This window comes from Marmota monax, unplaced genomic scaffold (genome assembly GCF_021218885.2).
Source record: "Marmota monax isolate L192 unplaced genomic scaffold, Marmota_monax_Labrador192_F-V1.1 WCK01_AAM20220418_F8-fsc00132, whole genome shotgun sequence".
In the NCBI taxonomy this organism is placed as follows: Eukaryota; Metazoa; Chordata; class Mammalia; order Rodentia; family Sciuridae; genus Marmota; species Marmota monax.
Window position 1 is genome coordinate 6,682,374 of NW_026695199.1, and position 22,601 is coordinate 6,704,974.

A 22,601-nucleotide genomic window follows, 5' to 3' on the forward strand; every position below is an offset into this window, starting at 1 on the left:
GTGTTTGGTTTGTTTCTAGGTTTTAGCAATTACTGATGAAACTGCTATACACCTTCAAGTTCAAGGAAAGAGGATTTTAATGTTCTAAATAGCATGGAGTTCCTCAATTCTACCTAACATCCAAATAGTAACTGGAGTTACAATTCAAAGACCACTAACGAGATTCAAAGACCACTAATGTTTCAGTTTCTGGTTTTTGGTGGTTGTGTGTGTGTGTGTGTGTGTGTGTGTGTGTGTTTGCCATACCAGGAATTGAACCCAGAAGCCCTCTACAGACTCTTCCTAGGTTGCACTGGGTGTGGGTGGCTGGCTCTAAGTTGTGATCCTCTTGCCTCAGCTTCCCAAGTTGCTGAGATTATAGGTATCTGCCATTGCCCTGGACAGGTTTTTGTTCTTAACTCTGTTGGGGGCAAACCACATCATGCATATCATTGTGCAAGGTGAACATGAATTTTCTACTACAGGAAACCTACTCCTGACACTTCCTGTTTTGATAGAATTTTTTTGGTTGTAGGTTGGGTACTGGTCATCCATGCATACAGTATAGTTTTTCTTAACACATTCAAAGCACTGTTCCTATAAAAAAGCAAGGCTAGTAGATGCTTCACCCATTCAGAAGAAAACTGAATACACCCTCAAGAAGATCTTATTTTATTGCTGCAGGTTTAGGGCACCAGTGGGAGAGACTCTTATTTCATCTAAGCAGTGTAAGTTCTATGATGATGCATGTTTGCTGGTATGATGCATGTTTACTGGTATGAGTCCTCTTTGTGAAGAAAGATCATCTGTAAAGACAGGAAAAAGTAGTTAACAATGCCATCATAAAAATGTATTTGAACAGACAACACCTCAGATCAATATCACAATGTATTAATCTTCTTTTCTCTTAAATCCAGTTAGGTAACATATCATATCTAGAAATCTACTTTCCCTGCAAGCATCTGTAATCTTCTCAGCACCTGAAATAATTTCCTAGTGTGTTACTCCATCTCCAATTTCTCTTTAATTACTTGCAGAGCATTCATTCTATATACAGATGGAATCATGTTATAACCTGCTTAAAATTCCTGACTTCTCTATACTGAAAGGATCTGCAAACTGATGGCCTGCATTTGTACCATATTTTCCTGCTGTGATTTGGGTGGAGGTGGGGTGTTAGTTACTAGAATTTTAAAAATTTGAGATTCCCCATAAACATCTAGGTTCTTGGCTTATGAAAAATCTAAAGATCTCCTAACACTGGGCCTATGTTTCTATGTAACAACAATTTGTGTTTAGATGGAGTGTGTTCCTCACCATTTACTGTCTCCTTTACACTAGGCTTTGTCAGTTGATGTTTATTACTGCTTTTGCACTGTTGTTCATGTTCCCATCCACCTTATTTGACAGATTCAAACAAGCTATCACTGTATGAATTTGTGGCTGGATGCTATGGCACATTCTTGTAATCCTAATGACCTGGGAGGTTGAGGCAGGAGAATCTCAAGTTTGAGGCCAGCCAGCCACAGCAACTTAGCAAAACTGTGCCTCCAAAAACAAACAAACAAACAAACAAATAAATAAAAATAAAGGACCAGGTTTGATCCTCAGTACTGAAAAAAAATACTATTTTTCTTTATGATTTTGTTTCTAGAATTTGAACTTTTTATTTTTATTTTTCAGTGCTGAGAATCAGATTCAAGGTTTGCATACTATGCAAATGCTTTACTAACAGAGAACTATACCCCAGCCCTACAATGTAAATTTTACCTGGTTATTTTAGTTTTGTACTAAAGTAGCTCATTATCTCATGTTCTATGTTACTAAAATACTCCCTAATGTTAGATTTATGGAGCCCTTGGCCAGACATGGTGGTACACACTTATGACCATCAGTTCAGGAGGCTGAGGCAGGAGGATTGTGAGTTCAAAGCCAGCCTTGGTAATTTAGCAAGGCCTTAAGCAATTTAGTGAGACCCTGTCTCAAAAGTAAAAAGGGCTGATGATGTGGCTCACTAGTTAAAGCCCTCTGGGTTCAATCTGTGGTACCAAAAAAAAAAAAAAAAAGATTTATGGAAGGCTTATCTGCTTCTTAATACTTTGTTCAGAATGACTTTTATCATCTTAATGCTTGTTTGACATTAAGAATTCAGTTAGTTCCTGGGATTTTTATAGAAGTATTAATGTGAATATCTATGGTTCTTGTTCTCTTTTGCCTTTGTCCTTGGTAGAATACTTACTTATTGATTAACTTATTTTCCAGTTCCCACTTCCCCCACAAAATTTAAGGAACTAAACTAGGACTAAGTATTGTTACTCTGTGTGAACTAAATGTAGCTATTATTACATTTAAATTTAAAAAATAGACTGCATGATTCTGCTTGTAGGCAGTATCAGAGGGAAGCTGAGGGCTGGTGTTGTGGCTCAATGGTAGAATGCTCGCCTAGCACATATGAGGCACTGGGTTCAATCCTCAGCACCACATAAAAATAAAAATATTGTGTCCACCTACAACTAAAAAAAATTATATAAAGGAAATAGAAAGTGCTAGCCTTCAGTGCATTTAGACTCTGAGCTGATGCCTTGGTGCTCTTTTCCTTTGTTCAGTGAATGTTCAGTGATCATTTAAAACCATTCTTTTAGATGCCTTACAGTCCCTAACTTGATCACCGTGCTTTTCTCATGACTAGAGGTAATAGTCACTCTGTTTATCCTTAGAAAGTTTTTCTTCTCTTCTGGAGATAACATGACTTTTGTATTTTATTTGTCTCACTGTTCTCTCTGTGTCAGTTTTTTATTTAACTCCCTCCCTTTGCTTTGTGTGATCCTTTAAAGTTTATATATATATGTATTCCCATTTATTTATTTATTTATTTATTTTTTTATGGTGATACTGGGAATTCAACCTAGGGCCTTGTGCATGCCACGCAAGTGCTCTGCCACTGAGCTACATCCTCATTCCTTTCGTTCTTTTCTGTTGCCCTGCATAATGTCAGAGGTTGTGAATATAGTTCTGCAAGTCAAAGGTAAGTTCATCCTTGCCTGTCTTAGAACCTGTTTATGAGGAAGAAGAAGCTTTGCTTGCAAAGATGTTAAAGTTATATATGGGTTTGTATGTGTAGAGAGAGAGAGAGAGAACATTATGCCGATCAGCAATGTCTAATATAACCACATAGAAAGGGTGTGGTGGAGCTGGGCATGGTGGCGCATGCCTATGATCCCAGCAGTCCTGGAGGCTGAAACAGCAGGATCTAGAGTTCAAAGCCAGCCTCAGCAAAAAGCAAGGCACTAAGCAATTTAGTGAGACCCTGTCTCTAAATAAAATACAAAATAGGGCTGGGGATGTAGTTCAGTGGTCAAATACCCACTGAGTTCAATCCCCAGTACCCCCCCCCCCCAAAAAAAAAAAAAAAAAAGAAAGGGTGTAGTGGTCATTAGGTATGTAGCTCTACACTGTACCCTGTGAGGTTCTACATCAAGACTGTCCCTACTATTAAATATAATATATTCCTAGGTAACTTTAACATAGTAAACATTGTATACCCTGATTATACATGAGCTGTCCCTATGTCCCCTGCCAACCCCATATCTCAGAAACTAATGAGTGGTCAGAGAAAACTAAAGTACATATTTTTTATTTATTTTTTTAAGGTTTGGTAGAAAACACAGAACCATGACAATTACTTCTTTTAGGAAGTATTTTGCAGAAAGGTTTTATAATATTTACTAGTCATTGTGCTTATTAGTGTTAGTAATAATCATATTATTCTTTATTCTAAAACCCTAGTCATTGGATGTATCTTCATATTGATATTATGGTTACTTGTGTGTTCCTTAATTAGTTTTAGATAGGAAAAAACTGAGCTTCTTTGTAGACTTGAGAGAGTGGAGCTGGTAGACAGGAAGGTTCTAAAAATCTGAGCCTGGAATGAATATTAATATAGTGAGAGTTTATTTGTTATTACAACAGTTTCCATGAAGAAAGTACTATTATCTTTCTTGAGGAAACAGGCTCAGAGAGGTTCAGGGACTTACCCAAATTCACACAACTAGTTTTAAGTGGGAGACTAGCCTTACTGTTTCCCAGAATTGCTTGGCTAAGGAAAATATGTCTTGGAGTTGGACTTTTTTTCTCCCAGATATAACATCTTGCCTAAAACTTCACTAGATTCTTATTTCCTCTGTTCTCTGGCTTTGCTAAGCTAAAAACAGTAACAAGTGTGCTCCGCACAATTGGATAGGGGACCTTTCAATTTCTGTTTTTTAAAAAAAGAAAGTTTAAGAAATTGCATTTGTTTCCTGTTATAAATCCTATAAAAGCTGATGATTATTTATCTTTATTTTTTTTTCTGACAAGTTTTCTTACTTAATTTTACCTTTCCTTTCATAACAGCTGCAGGGAAGTCAACATTTGTGAATATCCTTAAACAAGTCTGTGAGGATTGGGAAGTGGTTCCTGAACCTGTTGCCAGATGGTGCAATGTTCATAGTACTCAAGATGAATTTGAGGTATGAAAATAGAATTTTAAGTGAATAAAATAAAAATCTTTTGGATTAAAGGACCAACATCTTTTTCTTTTCCAATAAAAATTTCAAGTCTATATCTTCATTGTGGTGGTGCTACATGAATATTTATATAAATATATACATAAAGATTTGTTGACCTATGCTTTTAAGATTTACTATTGCATCTAAATAAAGTTAAGTGTTTTAAGAGTTTAAAAATTAATGAAGCCTTAAAAAATTGAATTTCAATTTGAATTTCTCCAACGGCTTTGTTTTTGGAGCGAGGGAGTACTGAACTCAGGGGCACTTGACCACAGAGCTACATCCCCATCCCTATTTTTGTATTTTATTTAGAGACAGGATTTTACTGAGTTGCTTAATGCTTCTAGTTGCTGAGGTTGGTTTTGAACTTGCTATTCTCCTATTTCAGTCTCTGGGATTATGGGCGAGCTGCTGGGATTATAGGCATGTACCTTGACTCCCTGTTCAAGGGGTTTTATATTTTGATTAAAAACAAGCAAACAAAAAAAAATTTAAAATTTTAGTTTACCTTTCAAGACCTTTGTTATAGAGAAAATAGTTTATTTCAGATTTCTTTTTATCATTACTATCATTCTTAAGACTTCTATTATAGGGCACAAGTATCATTTTCATTGCCTTGCAAATGAGAAAGGAAGCAAATAACAGTTACATTTCCTTTTTTTAGTAGAAGAATTTTTGGTTGTGTGTATAGGAGAGAGTGATTGCTAATATTTTTATTTTTGGAGAATTGGGAACTGAAATTGAAAGAAGAAATCTTCAAAAATGGAAATGTATGCTAGAAACTTACTTTAAAAAGGGCAGGACAGAAGAGTGAAAAAAATATTTTTAAAAGTTTAACTGTTGGTAGGATTTCTGTGAATAATTGAATATTTAAAATATAAATCACATACACAAATAGGAATTACTAGCAGGATACTCTGTAGACTTTGAATATATATGATTTTAACTTAGTAAAAAATATTTTACTAACATTACCTTCTATTTGCTAAGCATAGTTACTTTAGGTCTGGGGCCAATTAGGTATACCCATCTTTATAATGTCTAGGACTAAATTTAAAGGGACTTCCTCCCCAGATGGACCCTATTTTCTAAAGAAATTGGTGTCACCTGTCTTTGAGGAAAGGTAGGGTTAGTCTTAAAAAGAACTTTAAAGTGGGTGAATATATTTGTTTCTTTAACCATTTTTAATTGACATGTAACAATAAAAGTATATGAAGCCTATGTATAGTCTAAAGAACACTTCAAAAAGCTAACATCTTTGTAATCATCATCCAGGTCAAAAAAATAGAACATTAATTACCATTTTAGAAATCCTGTTTGTCCAATCATATCTGTAAACAAGGGTACAAATATGTGAGGTGCTTCTAGTTGAAAGTTATTGCCCTGTTAATATTGAGAGTATATCGCACCCTTTAGTAATGTTGCAGAGAAGAGGTTGAAAATTGTATTAATATACTTGGGAAGATAATTTATAATAAGAAGATTGTCTCTTGAACTTGGAATCAGTTCAGAGAGATTGGTTAGATTTAGTGACTGACATCATTAGACTATGACACATTGATGTATCTGTCATCATTTTAAAACTATATGTCTTCATGAATCTGGCACTTATGTTTATGGGCTAGGACATTTTCTTTCCATGTATTGGAGTCAGAATGCCAAGCTGGCATTTTTAAAGTAACTAGTATACATATGATCCTGTTATCATGGGGCTGGGGGGAGTACTAGAGATGGAGTCCAGGGGCTCTCTACCCCTCTGCATCCCCAGCCCTTTTTATTTTTTTATTTGAGGGTTTTGCTGAGTTTCTGAAGCTGACTTTGAATTTATAATCCTGCCTCATTCTCCTGAGTTGCTGGGATTATAGGCATGTGCCACTGCATCGAGTTTGATTATCTTTGTTGAAATTTGATGCATATTCTTGGACGGTAGCTTTAATTTTGTGTGTGTCTATTGAAGGCTGTTATATTATTAGTCTTCTGTACTTTCAGGCAGAGATTCAAACAATGTGGGAATAGTATTTTGGGGTAGATTGTAGAATGTCAGGGAATGGGTAGCAGAGTGGCATCCTTTTTTTTTTTTTTTCCTGGCCCTCCACTATACTCAAGAAGTGGGGTTTTCTTCATCTTAGATCAGTACTTCCCCAAACCCATCCCTGATCTATTCCTTGGAGTTATGTGACTCACCAACTGTATAAATCTTAGCTTTCTTAGAGTATTGTCAACAATGGGAAATGGACTGTTTTCATTCCAGTCCTGGCCAGCCCAGCCCTACTTTGGATGTTATCCATTTGATTATACTGCTTGGAAGTTGTAGAACTGGAAGAGTGGCTATTAGTAAATGTTGTCTTTCCCTGATATTTAAATATGCACCTGCTTATTTAGCTTGTTTGGGGTTTTTTTTAAAGCTGTTTTTTTTTAAACCTGCCACCTAGTGGCTGAAATGTTGCTGTACTGTTAATAGGCTACCACTAATTTTTTTTTAAAATTTTGTAGATAGACTTAAGGAGATCTCTTCTTTCTGTTCTTTTTCACTGAGCTGAATTTTTTACATTTATAAATCATTTAATATTCAAAGTTAAAAACTATTTAGAAGCTCAGTGTAGTGGTGCACACCTGTCATCCCAGTAATTTAAGAGACTGATGAGGAGGATTGGAAGTTCAAAGCCCACCTCAGCAAGGCCCCAAGCAACTTAGTGAGACCCTATCTCAAAGTAAAAAAAAAAAGAACTGAGGATATGACTCAGTGTTAAAACACCTGGGTTCAATCTTCAGTACCAAAACAAACAAACAAAACCAAAAAACAAAACAAACAAAAACACTATCTAGAATTTTACATTTTTAAAAGAATATCTTCTAAATTATTCAACAGAAGATAGAGATCATATTCCTTTGTCCGAAATCCTGGGGCCAGATGTTTCAGAATAAGAAATTTACAAGGGCTGGGATTGTGGCTCAGTGGTAGAGCGCAAGACTTTCGCGTGTGAGGCACTGGGTTCCATCCTCAGTACCACATAAAAATAAAGGTATTGTGTTCATCTACAACTAAAAAAAAGAAAAAAAAAAGAAATTTTTAGAATTCAGAATGGTAAATCAGTGTACATACCATACTACAATAATCCCCGCGCGTGTGTGTGTGTGTATTTTTTGCCATTGGGGATTGAACCAGGGATGCTTAACCACTGAGCCACATCCCCAGCCCTGTTTTTTATATTTCATTTACAGACAGGGTCACACTGAGTTGCTTGGGACCTTGATAAGTTGCTGAGGCTGGCTTGAACTTACAATCAATCCTCCTGCCTCAGCTTCCAGAGCTGCTGGGATTACAGGCATATTCCACCGTGCGCCGCTGAAACCCTCAAATTTTTAACTGTCAATGTATATACCATTCTACATTAACCTTCAATCAATCATGTATGATTATGGGGCGGGACAGCAGCCCTCCTTGCATAATCAAACATTTTAGTACTTTTGTAGTAATATAAATGCCTATTCACACCAAATGGGTTAAATAGATGTCACTGTCAGTTCATATTAGATTTGTAAGCAAATGAATTTTGTCATCAAGCTTATGAAAATTTTGTTTTCAGAACTTCTTCAATTTTGAAATTACAAATTCAGATGAGGGAATGCAGACCTTTATAAACTTGTGTGACAAGACATGAAAGATTTTTAAAAAGCAGAAGCTTTCAAATACATTATAAATTAACAGGCATCTTCTCTTTGATTTTATTAAATGTACATCTTAAATATAGGTACACATAGCATACAATATGATTTATGACAGTTGGTATTCAAAGGTACAGGTTCACTATTCTGTAAGAAGGGGATATTGTTGAATGAGCAGTAAAATTAAAAATGAGATTAGACCTATCATCTATAGCATCACATATACACTTTGGATCCCTAACCTTCTTATGGCAGATAAATGGCTGCAGATGATGCAAAAAAGGCTTATGTCTGGTAATACATTCAAATACCAAGGTCCTAAAGCTCCAGTAATTAACAATGGCTGTATAAGGCTTATTCTCAAAGATCTCTAGTATTCCCACAAAAGTTGTAGCAAGACTTCTTTTATCAGTGCCTTTGGCATATCCCAGATTAATTATTTTATTCATTATCTTTCCACCAACATACAGAAGAACTACATATTTAGGTTTTAAAACTGAGGTATAATTTTAGTTTTTGTGCAAATATCAAATCCCAGACCTTCTATCACTCAGTAAAGAAATCATCTGGCTTTCTTTAAGAAGTCTACTTCAGTTTTCTGGTTTGTTGAGTAGCTTCTGAAGACCTCCAAAACAGTATTCCATTGCTAGAAAAGGCATATCATTAATCAGAAAATTCAATTCCTCAGGAACGTCATAGGCCTTTACAACATTGGCATGATTCAGCTTCATGCTGATTTCATGTCACCACTATTATGTTTTTGGTACTTAGCTCTAGGTGATGAGATTTATTTGCTGTTTTGGGGTCAAGTTCCCAGTGCTGGTACAGATAGACATTCCCAGAGCTGTCAGTGTCAAGCTGCTCCCAGATCTCTCAGGGCCCACCTATACCTGGCCACATTTTAGGAGTCAATCTTATTGGGTGGAAGGGCAAGCAGTGTTAGGCTCTGGCAGTATTCCTGAACTGAATTGTTTTTTTGGCGAGGGTGGGGTGGGGGATTATTGCTATTAATTGTGAAGCATTATGTTACTTAAATTTATTTTTTTAAATTTAAGTTGACCAATGAAACATTTATAGTGTACAACATGATGTTTTGAAATGTATATATGTTATAGAATGCTGTCAAGATAATTAGCATATGTATTACCAGTGCTATTTTACTTTTATCTAAAAGTTATTAATACTAAGAAACCAGTGAGAAATTAGTAACTGTGAGAAAGGAGGTATATATTTGTCTTTGAAACAACTTATCTTTTTCTTTTTTCAAACCCTTGATATTTTTTCTCACTTACCAATAATCTATATTTCCTATAAAATAGTGAAATATTCTCTCATGAAGTAATAGTGGATATGAATCAGAGAGAACAGAATAAAAACCACTATAATCCCATCATTCTGTATGTTTCATTTATATAGTTGTGATAATAAATTACTAAATCCAGTTTGGGTAACGGTAAATACAGTTTTTTATTTTATAAAATAATACCACTTCACAGTTAAGAAAATGTCAGATTATCCAAAGAGGGAAATGAAGCTGGGAGCGGTAGTCCTCACCTGTAATCTCATGGGCTTGGGGATTACAGGCTTACACAGGAGGATCGAGAGTTCAAAGCGAGCCTCAGCAATGGCGAGGCACTAAACAACTCAGTGAGACCCTGTATCTAAATGAAAAAATACAAAATAGAGCTAGGGATGTGGCTCAGTGGTCAAGAGCCCATGAGTTCAATCCCAAGCACCCCCCCTCCAAAAAAAAAGAAGAAGGAAATGAAACTTACCTATAACCTTATTACCCAGAGATAAGTGCAGATCCTATTTGATACAACAGTATACAATTTTGTACTGTTTTTCTCAGCTATAATAATCATTATGACTTAACAATTTAAAATGTCATTAAAATTTTTCTGTAAATGAAAGGCAGGTTAATTTATTGTATGTATATACCATTATATACTTAATATAATATAAATACCTAATAATAATGCAGTGATAGCCTCCTATTTACCTAGCACTGTGATAGACAACTTTTCAGTTAAATCTATATTCTAGATTATTTCTTTAAAATAAAATTCTAAAAGTGGACTTAATGGGGCCAAAAATTACAGATTTTTTTAAAGTAGCTAAATTGCTATGTAAGTGTTATACCTATAAAATTCTATTACAAAGTTTTGCTTCAGTTTTAATTTATGCATTTGTATTTTTAGAACTAGCTGATTATAATTTTTATAACTAATGAGTCAGGATTGATCCTCTAAGTTCTTTTAAATAGTAGACTTTGAATTACTTTGGGCAAGAGAGATTATATTTATTGGGAAATTCAAATAAAAGGTATATGATTTTGTTATTAATTTTTATTTTTATTAAAACATAAAGTTTTACCATCTTAAATGCCTTTTTAGGTGTACTGCTTTGATAATAAGTACATTTACAGTGCTATAAAACAAATCTTTTGCATCTTTCACAACTAAAACTATGTCTAGTAACCACTCCCTTTGCCTGCTCTTCCCAGCCCCTGGTAAATGGCATTCTACTGGGTATAACTTAATAATATGACAGCTTTTTCATTTAGCATAATGTCTTATATTGTGGTCTTTTTTAAAAATCTTTAATATTATTATTGTTTATTTTTATGTGGTGCTGAGGATTGAACCCAGAGCCTCAAGTGTGCGAGGCAAGCGCTCTAGCTACCACTGAGCTATCACCTTGGCCCCTTATGCTGTGGTCTTTTAAAAAATATAAACACTTATTTAGAAATGAAAAAAAGTACCTATTTTAATGGATATAAAGAGATGGGGAACTCAGATTTTTAAAACAGAAATAACATTGTAAAAGAAAATATACATGCATAGTTACAATAAAAGAACTAATAAACGATACATTTTAAAAATAGAGCTAATGTGATGCTGGATGCAGTATACTTGTAATCCTTGGTGAGCCAAGAGGATGAAAAGTTTGAAACTATCCTTGGCAGTTTAGCAAGACCCTTTCCCAAAATAAAATTTCAAGAAAGAGGTTGGAGGTGTAGCTCAGTGGTAGAGCACCCCCCATGTGTTCAGTTTCCAGAACCAAAAAAAGCCCTGAGCAAACAAACCAGCTAATATAAGATGTGTAGTGTTCTTTATCATCAGATGAATTGTTTTCATCTTCCTGTTCATTGTTGACTTACTCTAGCTCAAAAAGTTTCAAATTTCTGCTCATCATCTATTTATATGGTCATATTTATCTCTTTGGAGTTCTAAATGTCACCAGTACCTGTATGTCCATTTTTATTCAGAAGATTTGGGAAATTTTCTTCTCTTATTGCATTGAATGTTTTTTTTTTTTCTTTTAAAGAATTTTACCTTTGTTTTATTTGTTTTTATGTGGTGCTAAGGATCGAACCCAGTGCCTCACATGTGCTAGGCAAGTGCTGTACCACTGAGCTGTGTGGGTTTTCTGTGCCACTGGCTTGTATCGCTACTTTTTCCTCAAGACCTGTGGGTCTTAAATTTGATTTTCTATTGTCCTAGAGACTGTATATTTTGTTCAACAAAGCCCTGGTGGGGAGAAGTTGGGAAATCTTTTCTGTAGATTTCAGATTTTTAGCATTCTGGTTTTAGGTTTGGTGGATGCTTAGAGGTATACTAAGCTTATGGTTATATTCTGATAGTTTTTTTTTCTTTTTCTTTTGAAGTTTTTGGGAATCAAACCCAGGGCCTTGTGCATGCTAGGTGAGCATTCTCCCACTGAGTTATACCGCTAGTTAAATTGTGAGAGTTTTACTTAATAGTCATGAGGATGTTAGGTTGGATACAAAGGTTGAAGGTGAATGGCTATTAAAGGGACTAAGATAATTTTGACTCTTGACCCCCAACAGTCCATCTCTTCACAATCATGATATCCTCAGCCAAGGTCAAGCAGTCTGCAGAATTTTTAATCTGGGTGCTACTCTTCAGAGAACTTCAGTTCCACATCATCATAAACAATCTGTGTTGGGGGTGTTGCCCCATTGTCTCATAATTTTTTTTTTTATAATTTTGAAATCAGAAGCCAAACAAGCTTCACATTGCATTTGGTTGATATGTCTTTTCAATTTTAATATCTTAGTTGCCTCTTTTTATTTTTTCCTTTGCAATTTATTTGTTGTAAGAAATTGAGTCATTTGTTCTATGCAGTTTGCCTCCTTCTGGTTTTGGCTGAATATATCACTGTGATAAAATTTACCATGTTTCTTAGTTCTCTGTATTTTCTATAAATCTGTAGGTAGACCTCCATAGACTTGATTGGATTTAGTTCTAATTTTTGCGGGGGGGGGGCATGATTCCTAAGTGATGATGTGTATTTCTGTTTACCATTACATTAGGAGGATGTCAGTTGTTAAAATTGGTCAGTCACTTTAGGTGGTGTCAGTCTAATTTGTCATGGGACACTTGAGAGAGAAGTTTCATTGAGTCCTAGAGTTTGAGGTCAGCCTGGGCAATATGGCAAAACCACATTTCAAAACAACAACAAAAATAAGTGAATTTTTTAAAAAAGAAAAAAATCCCTGTTTGTCCAATCATATCTCTGAACAAGGGTACAAATATGTGAGGTGCTTCTAGTTGAAAGTTATTGCCCTGTTAATATTGAAAGTATATTGAATTCTTTAGTAATGTTGCAGAGGAGAGGTTGAAAATTGTATTAATATACTTGGGAAGATAATTTATAATAAGAAGATTGTCTCTTGAACTTGGAATCAATCTTATGTTTGGTATGTTAGGTTTATTCAATACATTTTCAGTTTACAATATTTTGAACTTATAATTGGTTTATCAGAATGTAATCCTATCTGAATTGAGGGGCATCTATGAATTAGGTCTGTTTGAAAATCATCTGGGAATAGTGGGGACTGATAAACTGGCGAGTGTGTGTCCCAGTTTATTTTTCTTTTTTTTGTTTTTTTTTTAACCAAAAACCAAAACTTTTTAATGAAAAATTTGAAACATAGTAGAACAGGGAATAGTAAGTAATAGATAATATATGTGCATTATATTATAATAAGCCTCCAAGTAGTTTTCTGATTCTCTAATTATTAACTAAGTCTTGTGTCATCTTTGCCCACTTATTTCTTCACTCCACTCTGCACCCCCTAACATGGAATTATTTGTAATAAATTCCAGACATCGTGACATTTCATTTGTAAATATTTTTGAAGGTAGTTTTTATACAATTTAAAATAATTTTAGTGACTTGAAAAATGCATATCAATTTAATACCAAGTGAAGTAAAGTATATAAGAAACAAGAATTGTACTTGTAATATTTACAGCATAGTTATACATAGGTTTGTGAGCTGAACATAAATAAAGCAAAATGTTCTCATTATTGATCACAGCTGATTTTTTCCCCATAATTATCATTTTTCCAAAATGCAGATATTATCTTTTTAATGATGAATGTTCCAAAATCAAAATTATAGATATCCCAAGGAAAGTTATAGATATTATCCCAAGGAATGTACATATTGGGTTCAATTTGGAAGAAAAATCTATACATCAAAACCTTAACTTGTCAAACTACAAAGCTGACTCTAATTATATAAACTGTGATTTTTGGGTAGATTTTTAAACCTGTTAAATATGATTCCATTTGGAAAACATTTGAAAAAAAGTGTGCCCTATAGAATATTTGAAATTTTAGGTATTTCAATCATTCGGTCAAATAATATTGCAAAGAATATTTAAGATACTTGAAAAAGTAGTCTTCTGAAATTTGCACACTTTTTTTTGTCCTTGGAGCCTGCAATTCTTTGACTCCCTATGCATGCAGCAACAAAAACCATTGAATAAGCAGGTAGTTTGTAGGCATTATTAAAAACTAAAATTAGCTGTAGTAATGTGCTGTCTGACCAGGACTCTCAGATATCAGTGGAAAGAAATCATGGGGTACACTGTCAATTACTTGCAAGATCTGCCATTGCTGCCAAGTTTCTCTTCTTTAAATCAGAAAAAAAGATTAAATGCACTGGATTTTCAAATAATTCTCCTAGAAAATGTAGTTACTATCTAGGAGTGAATAATTAGCAAACTGTGCTTTTAGACCCAACCCTAGGATGAGAAATTTCATGGTAGAGGTGATTATTTTGGCAAAGGTGAAGTTTTCTTGATATATGCCCATTGTCTCTTATCTCTTCAAATTCCAGGATGCTTTCATTTGTTCTAGAAAGGTGGTCAGGGATAGCTTATAGATAGAAAGACCCAGAAAATCCAGGTTTCTATAGTTTTCTTGCATCACATCCCTATATAAATTCCACAGAGCAGGATCCAGGCATTCACATTCTTCTTGAGAGAACTGCATGGCCACATCCCTGAATGTCAGCAATTACATTTTCTGGCTTTCAGGGTGCACTGCAGTGTTCCTACAGATCTTTCAACACTTGCTAACTGGGCCTTTGAGCTTATGAGAAGGACCCTAGAGACAAATTTCAAGAATGCAGTCTCCAGAGATAAAGCCTGTATCAGATTGTCTTATATGCACTTTTTTTTTAAATTTTTTATTGTTGGCTGTTCAAAACATTACATAGTTCTTGATATATCATGTTTCACAATTTGATTCAAGTGGGTTATGAGCTCCCATTTTTACCCCATATACAGATTGCAGAATCACATCAGTTACATATCCATTGATTTACATATTGCCATACTAGTGTCTGTTGTATTCTGCTGCCTTTCCTATCCTCTACTATCCCCCCTCCCCTCCCCTCCCCTCCCCTCTTCTCTCTCTGCCCCCTCTGCTGACACTCGTTTGTCCCCCTTATATTATTTTTCCCCTTCCCCTCAATTCCTCTTGTATGTACTTTTGTATAACTCTGAGAGTCTCCTTCCATTTCCATGCATTTTCCCTTCTCTCTCCCTTTCCCTCCCACCTCTCATCCCTGTTTAATGTTAATCTTTTTCTCATGCTCTTCCACCCTACTCTGTTCTTAGTTACTCTCCTTATATCAAAGAAGACATTTGGCATTTGTTTTTTAGGGATTGGCTAGCTTCACTTAGCATAATCTGCTCTAATGCCATCCATTTCCCTGTAAATTCTATGATTTTGTCATTTTTTAATGCAGAGTAATACTCCATTGTGTATAAATGCCACATTTTTTTTATCCATTCATCCATTGAAGGGCATCTAGGTTGGTTCCACAGTCTAGCTATTGTGAATTGTGCTGCTATGAACATCGATGTAGCAGTGTCCCTGTAGCATGCTCTTTTTAGGTCTTTAGGGAATAGACCGAGAAGGGGAATAGCTGGGTCAAATGGTGGCTCCATTCCCAGCTTTCCAAGAAATCTCCATACTGCTTTCCAAATTGGCTGCACCAATTTGCAGTCCCACCAGCAATGTACAAGTGTACCCTTTTCCCCACATCCTCGCCAGCACTTGTTGTTGTTTGACTTCATAATGGCTGCCAATCTAACTGGAGTGAGATGGTATCTTAGGGTGTTTTTGATTTGCATTTCTCTGACTGCTAGAGATGGTGAGCATTTTTTCATGTACTTGTTGATTGATTGTATGTCCTCCTCTGAGAAGTGTCTGTTCAGGTCCTTGGCCCATTTGTTGATTGGGTTGTTTGTTTTCTTATTGTCTAATTTTTGGAGTTCTTTGTATACTCTGGATATTAGGGCTCTATCTGAAGTGTGAGGAGTAAAGATTTGTTCCCAGGATGTAGGCTCTCTATTTACCTCTCTTATTGTATCTTTTGCTGAGAAAAAACTTTTTAGTTTGAGTAAGTCCCATTTGTTGATTCTAGTTATTAACTTTTGTGCTATGGGTGTCCTATTGAGGAATTTGGAGCCCGACCCCACAGTATGTAGATCGTAGCCAACTTTTTCTTCTATCAGACGGCGTGTCTCTGATTTGATATCAAGCTCCTTGATCCATTTTGAATTAACTTTTGTGCATGGCGAGAGAAAGGGATTCAGTTTCATTTTGTTGCATATGGATTTCCAGTTTTCCCAGCACCATTTGTTGAAGATGCTATCCTTCCTCCATTGCATGCTTTTAGCCCCTTTATCAAATATAAGGTAGTTGTAGTTTTGTGGATTGGTTTCTGTGTCCTCTATTCTGTACCATTGGTCCACCCGCCTGTTTTGGTACCAGTACCATGCTGTTTTTGTTACTATTGCTCTGTAGTATAGTTTGAAGTCTGGTATCGCTATACCGCCTGATTCACACTTCCTGCTTACCATTGTTTTTGCTATTCTGGGTCTTTTATTTTTCCATATGAATTTCATGATTGCTTTCTCTATTTCTACAAGAAATGCCGTTGGGATTTTGATTGGCATTGCATTAAACCTATAGAGAACTTTTGGTAATATCGCCATTTTGATGATGTTAGTTCTGCCTATCCATGAACAGGGTATATTTTTCCATCTTCTAAGATCTTCTTCTATTTCTCTCTTTAGGGTTCTGTAGTTTTCATTGTATAAGTCTTTCACCTCTTTTGTTAGGTTGATTCCCAAGTATTTTATTTTTTTTGAAGATATTGTGAATGGAGTGGTTGTCCTCATTTCCATTTCAGAGGCTTTGTTGCTGATATACAGGAATGCCTTTGATTTATGCGTGTTGATTTTATATCCTGCCACTTTGCTGAATTCATTTATTAGCTCTAATAGTTTCTTTGTAGACCCTTTTGGGTCTGCTAGGTATAGAATCATGTCATCTGCAAATAGTGATAATTTAAGTTCTTCTTTTCCTATTTTGATGCCTTTAATTTCTTTCGTCTGTCTAATTGCTCTGGCCAGTGTTTCGAGAACTATGTTGAACAGAAGTGGAGAGAGAGGGCATCCCTGTCTTGTTCCAGATTTTAGAGGGAATGCCTTCAGTTTTTCTCCATTCAGAATGATGCTAGCCTGAGGCTTAGCATAGATTGCTTTTACAATATTGAGGTATGTTCCTGTTATCCCTAGTTTTTCTAGAGTTTTGAACATAAAGGGATGCTGTACTTTGTCGAATGCTTTTTCCGCATCTATCGAGATGATCATATGGTTCTTATTTTTAAGTCTATTGATGTGGTGAATAACATTTATTGATTTCCGTATATTGAACCAGCCTTGCATCCCAGGGATGAATCCTACTTGATCATGGTGCACAATTTTTTTGATATGTTTTTGTATCTGATTCGCCAGAATTTTATTGAGGATTTTTGCATCTAGGTTCATTAGAGATATTGGTCTGTAGTTTTCTTTCTTTGAAGTATCTTTGTCTGGTTTAGGTATCAGGGTGATGTTGGCCTCGTAGAATGAATTTGGAAGTTCTCCCTCTTTTTCTATTTCCTGAAGTAGCTTGAAAAGTATTGGTATTAGTTCCTCTTTAAAGGTTTTGTAAAACTCTGCTGTATACCCATCCGGTCCTGGGCTTTTCTTAGTTGGTAGTCTTTTGATGGTTTCTTCTATTTCCTCAATTGATATTGGTCTGTTTAGGTTGTCTATATCCTCCTGACTCAATCTGGGCAGATCATATGACTTCAGAAATTTATCGATGCCTTCACTATCTTCTAATTTATTGGAGTATAAGGATTCAAAATAATTTTTGATTATCTTCTGTATTTCTGAAGTGTCTGTTGTGATATTGCCTCTTTCATCCCGTATGTTAGTAATTTGAGTTCTCTCTCTTCTTCTCTTCGCTAGCATGGCTAAGGGTCTGTCGATTTTGTTTATTTTTTCAAAGAACCAACTTTTAGTTTTGTCAATTTTTTCAATTGTTTCTTTTGTTTCGATTTCATTAATTTCAGCTCTGATTTTAATTATTTCTTGCCTTCTACTTCTTTTGCTGTTGTTTTGCTCTTCTTTTTCAAGGATTTTGAGATGAAGTATGAGATCATTTATTTGTTGGTTTTTTCTTTTTTTAAGGAATGAACTCCAAGCAATGAATTTTCCTCTTAGAACTGCTTTCAATGTGTCCCATAGATTCCGATATGTTGTGTCTGTGTTTTCATTAATCTCTAAGAATGTTTTAATTTCTTCCTTGATGTCTTCTATAACCCATTGATCATTCAGTAACCTATTTTTCATTCTCCAAGTGATGTATTCTTTTTCCTTCCTTCTTTTATCGTTGATTTTCAGTTCCATTCCATTATGATCAGATAGGATGCATGGTATTATCTCTACTCCTTTATATTGTCTAAGAGTTTCCCTGTGACATAATATATGATCTATTTTTGAGAAGGATCCATGTGCTGCTGAGAAAAAAGTGTAACTGCTTGATGTTGGGTGCTATATTCTATATATGTCAATTAAGTCTAGGTTATTAATTGTGTTATTGAGTTCTATAGTTTCCTTATTCAACTTTTGTTTGGAAGATCTGTCCAGTGGTGATAGAGGTGTGTTGAAGTCTCCCATGATTATTGTATGGTGGTCTATTAGACTCTTGAACTTGAGAAGAGTTTGTTTGATGAACATAGCTGCACCATTGTTTGGGGCATATATATTTATGATTGTTATGTCTTGTTGGTGTATGGTTCCCTTGAGCAGTATGTAGTGTCCCTCTTTATCCCTTTTGATTAACTTTGGCTTGAAATCTATTTTATTTGATATGAGTATGGATACTCCTGCTTGTTTCCGAAGTCCATATGAGTGATATGATTTTTCCCAACCTTTCACCTTCAGCCTATGTATGTCTTTTCCTATCAAATGGGTCTCCTGTAGGCAGCATATTGTTGGGTCTTGTTTTGTGATCCATTCTACTAGCCTGTGTCTCTTGATTGGTGAGTTTAAGCCATTAACATTTAGGGTTATTATTGAGATATGGGTTGTTCTTCCAGCCATATTTGTTTATTTCTGTTACTAAACATGGTTTGTTTTCCTCTTTGATTATTTTTCCCCCCTTTACTGTCCTACCTCCCACTGTTGGTTTTCATTGTTATTTTCCATTTCCTCTTCCTGTAATGTTTTGCCAAGGATGTTTTGAAGAGATGGTTTTCTAGCTGCAAATTCTTTTAACTTTTGTTTATCGTGGAAGGTTTTAATTTCATCTTCCATCCTGAAGCTTAATTTCGCTGGAAACACAATTCTTGGTTGGAACCCATTTTGTTTCAGTGTTTGAAATATGTTATTCCAGGATCTTCTAGCTTTCAGAGTCTGTGTTGAAAGATCAGCTGTTATCCTGATTGGCTTACCCCTAAATGTGATCTGCTTCCTTTCTCTTGTAGCTTTTAAAATTCTCTCCTTATTCTGTATGTTGGGCATCTTCATTATAATGTGTCTAGGTGTGGGTCTCTTATGATTTTGCACATTCGGCATCCTGTAGGCTTCTAGGATTTGGGATTCTGTCTCATTCTTCTAGTCTGGGAAGTTTTCTCGTATTATTTCATTGAATAGATTGCTCATTCCTTTGGTTTGAAACTCTGTCCCTTCCTGTATTCCAATGACTCTTAAATTTGGTCTCTTGATGTTATCCCATATTTCTTGGATGTTCTGCTCATGTTTTCTTAACAGTCTTGCTGAGCTGTCTATGTTCTTTTCAAGTTGAAATACTTTATCTTCATTGTCTGATGTTCTATCTTCTAAGTGCTCTACTCTGCTGGTAGTATTCTCAATTGAGTTTTTAAGTTTGTTTATTGCTTCCTGCATTTCTGGGATTTCTGTTTGTTTGTTTTTTATAACCTCTATCTCCCTGTATAGTTGATCTTTTGCTTCTTGGATTTGTTTATGTAATTCATTGTTGAAGTGATCTTTCATTGTCTGATTTTGCTGTCTGATGTCTTCCTTGAGACTCCAGATCATCTGAAGCATGTATATCCTGAATTCTTTATCTGACATTCCATCTGCTGCAGCTATTACCTCTTCTAACGTTGAGTTGACCTGCATTGCTTGTGGTCCTTTCTTTCCTTGTCTCTTCATACTGTTCGCGTTCCTTTCTACTTGGTGAAACTGTTGTGCTATTAAATTTTCCCCCTATATATTTATATTGGTCTTGTATAGTTGCAAAGTCTCCCTCGCAGGCGCGGGCGGCAGCTCTGCCCCTCCTCCAATTGGGGCAATGTGCCTACCACGCCGGCAGGCCGCTGGGCCTGCTCTGCTGGTCGGTAGCAGGTCCGCCGACCTTGCAGGCGCGGGCGGCGGCTCTGTCCCTCTGCGGGCCGCTAGGCTTGTTCTGTTGGTGGTCGCAGTTCTGTCTACTTTGCAGGCGCAGGCAGCGGCACTGCCCCTCTGCAGGCCTCTGGGGCTGTACTGCCAGTGCGTCGCAGGTCCGCCTACCTTGCAGGCACGGGGGGGGGGCGGCTCTACCCTTCCTCAGACCACTGGGCCTGTTCTGTCTCTCGGTTGCAGGTCTGGCCTGTTCTGATGGTGGTCACAGTTCCGTCTACCTTGCAGGCGCGGGGGGGAGGGGGCGGCTCTGCCTCTCAGCAGGCCGCTGCTCCTCTTCTGCCGGTGGGTCGCAGGCCCGCCTACCTTGCAGGAGTGATTGGAAGCTCTGCCCCTCCGCGGGCCACTGGGCCTTTTCTGTCAGTGGTCACAGTTCTGCCTACCTGGCAGGCGCGGGGGGTGGGGGGCGGCTCTGCCCCTCAGCAGGCCGCTGGGCCTGTTCTGCGGGTGGTCACAGTTCCCTCTACCTTGCCGGCGCAGGGGTAGGGGGCGGCTCTGCCTCTCAGCAGGCTGCTGCTCCTGTTCTGCTGGTGGGTCGCAGGCCCGCCTACCTTGCAGGAGTGATTGGAAGTTCTGTCGCGCCGCGGGCCACTGGGCCTTTTCTGTCAGTGGTCACAGTTCCACCTACCTGGCAGGCGCGGGGGGTGGGGGGCGGCTCTGCCCCTCAGCAGGCCGTTGGGCCTGCTCTGTTCGTGGTCACAGTTCCCTCTACCTTGCCGGTACAGGGGGAGGTGGCGGCTCTGCCTCTCAGCAGGCCGCTGCTCCTCTTCTGCCGGTGGGTCGCAGGCCCGCCTACCTTGCAGGAGTGATTGGAAGCTCTGTCCCGCCGCAGGCCACTGGGCCTTTTCTGTTGGTGGTCACAGTTCCACCTACCTGGCAGGCGCGGGGGTGGGGGGCGGCTCTGCCCCTTAGCAGGCCGCTGGGCCTGCTCTGTGGGTGGTCACAGTTCCCTCTACTTTGCCGGCGCAGGGGGAGGGGGCGGCTCAGCCTCTCAGCAGGCTGCTGCTCCTCTTCTGCCGGTGGGTCGCAGGCCCGCCTACCTTGCAGGAGTGATTGGAAGCTCTGTCCCGCCGCGGGCCACTGGGCCTTTTCTGTCGGTGGTCACAGTTCCCCTACCTGGCAGGCGCGGGGGGTGGGGGGCGGCTCTGCCCCTCAGCAGGCCGCTGGGCCTGCTCTGTGCGTGGTCACAGTTCCCTCTACCTTGCTGGCGCAGGGGGAGGGGCCCAGTTTATTTTTCCAAGAGGAAATAAAAAGATAATATTTCTTGGCTTTCCATTTTAAAAAGAAAATATAAATCCAGATAATTTCATTTAGCTTTTAAATATTGACAATTAATTCAAAAATTTTTAAAGTCCTACTTTAGCCAAATAATTTCTTTCATAGCTTGTAAGTTTATGACCTCTTTTGAAGAAGATTTGAAGATTTTTTAGGCTTCAGATAACTTAAAATACTGGGGAAAAATATAAGGAAGGGGACTTAACTTGGTTTTATTAATCATCATGCATGTATTTGTGTAGCTTTTTTTGGAGCCTTAAAAAGTTCAGATAGCTCATAACATTGCTTTTTTTTTCTTTTGCAAATTCAAAATAGGAACTGACAACGTCTCAGAAAAGTGGTGGGAATGTTCTTCAGATGATGTATGAGAAGCCTGAACGATGGTCTTTTACCTTTCAATCATATGCCTGTCTCAGTCGGATACGAGCTCAGCTTGCCTGTCTCAATGGCAAGCTCAAAGATGCAGAGAAACCTGTATTGTTTTTTGAACGATCTGTGTACAGTGACAGGTATATATAAATGGTTTATACTTGGTTATCTGGAAACTTGGCTTAGAGTTGGACATTTTTTTTTCCCTCCTGTTTCCTGTGAAGTAAAGTAATAATAGAGGCTGAGTTGAGGAATTGAGATACATAATGGCATTTAATCTCCTCAGCATTCTGGTATTAATATCACTGAGAAGTTTTAGCATTTATAATTTCTGGCTTCTGTGGAAATGATAGGGAATAGTAGCTATTTAATCCAGATTTGTAGAGAAGTTTTAAAATTCTCATCTGTTCTGGTTAAATCTGGTTCTATATCCTTGTGTCTCACCTGAACCAGTGAGATAAAAATTTCCAAGGGAGCTTTAGAATTTTCCTGCTTATGTCAGATTCTTTGAATCTCCAAATTAATTCAGAATAGTTTCCAAAACTTTTTGGTTTCAGGACCCCTTTCTATCCTTAATGATTATCCTGTATCCAAAGTGCTTTGTATCTTACTGATGTGTATATCTTGTTATAAATTTAGATTGAGAAATATTTTAAAATTATTTACTCATTTAAAAT

At 37.1% G+C, this 22,601-nt stretch overlaps 1 protein-coding gene across 1 annotated transcript in view; it reads left to right on the plus strand.

Annotated features, from left to right (window-relative positions):
• Dck (deoxycytidine kinase) overlaps positions 1–22,601 on the plus strand; it is a 32,631-nt gene that overhangs the window by 1,077 nt on the left and 8,953 nt on the right. The window contains exons 2-3 of the mRNA XM_046428777.2: positions 4,372–4,487; positions 21,871–22,064. Of these exons, the coding sequence (XP_046284733.1) occupies positions 4,372–4,487; positions 21,871–22,064 (310 nt within the window). The remainder of the gene's footprint in view (positions 1–4,371; positions 4,488–21,870; positions 22,065–22,601) is intronic.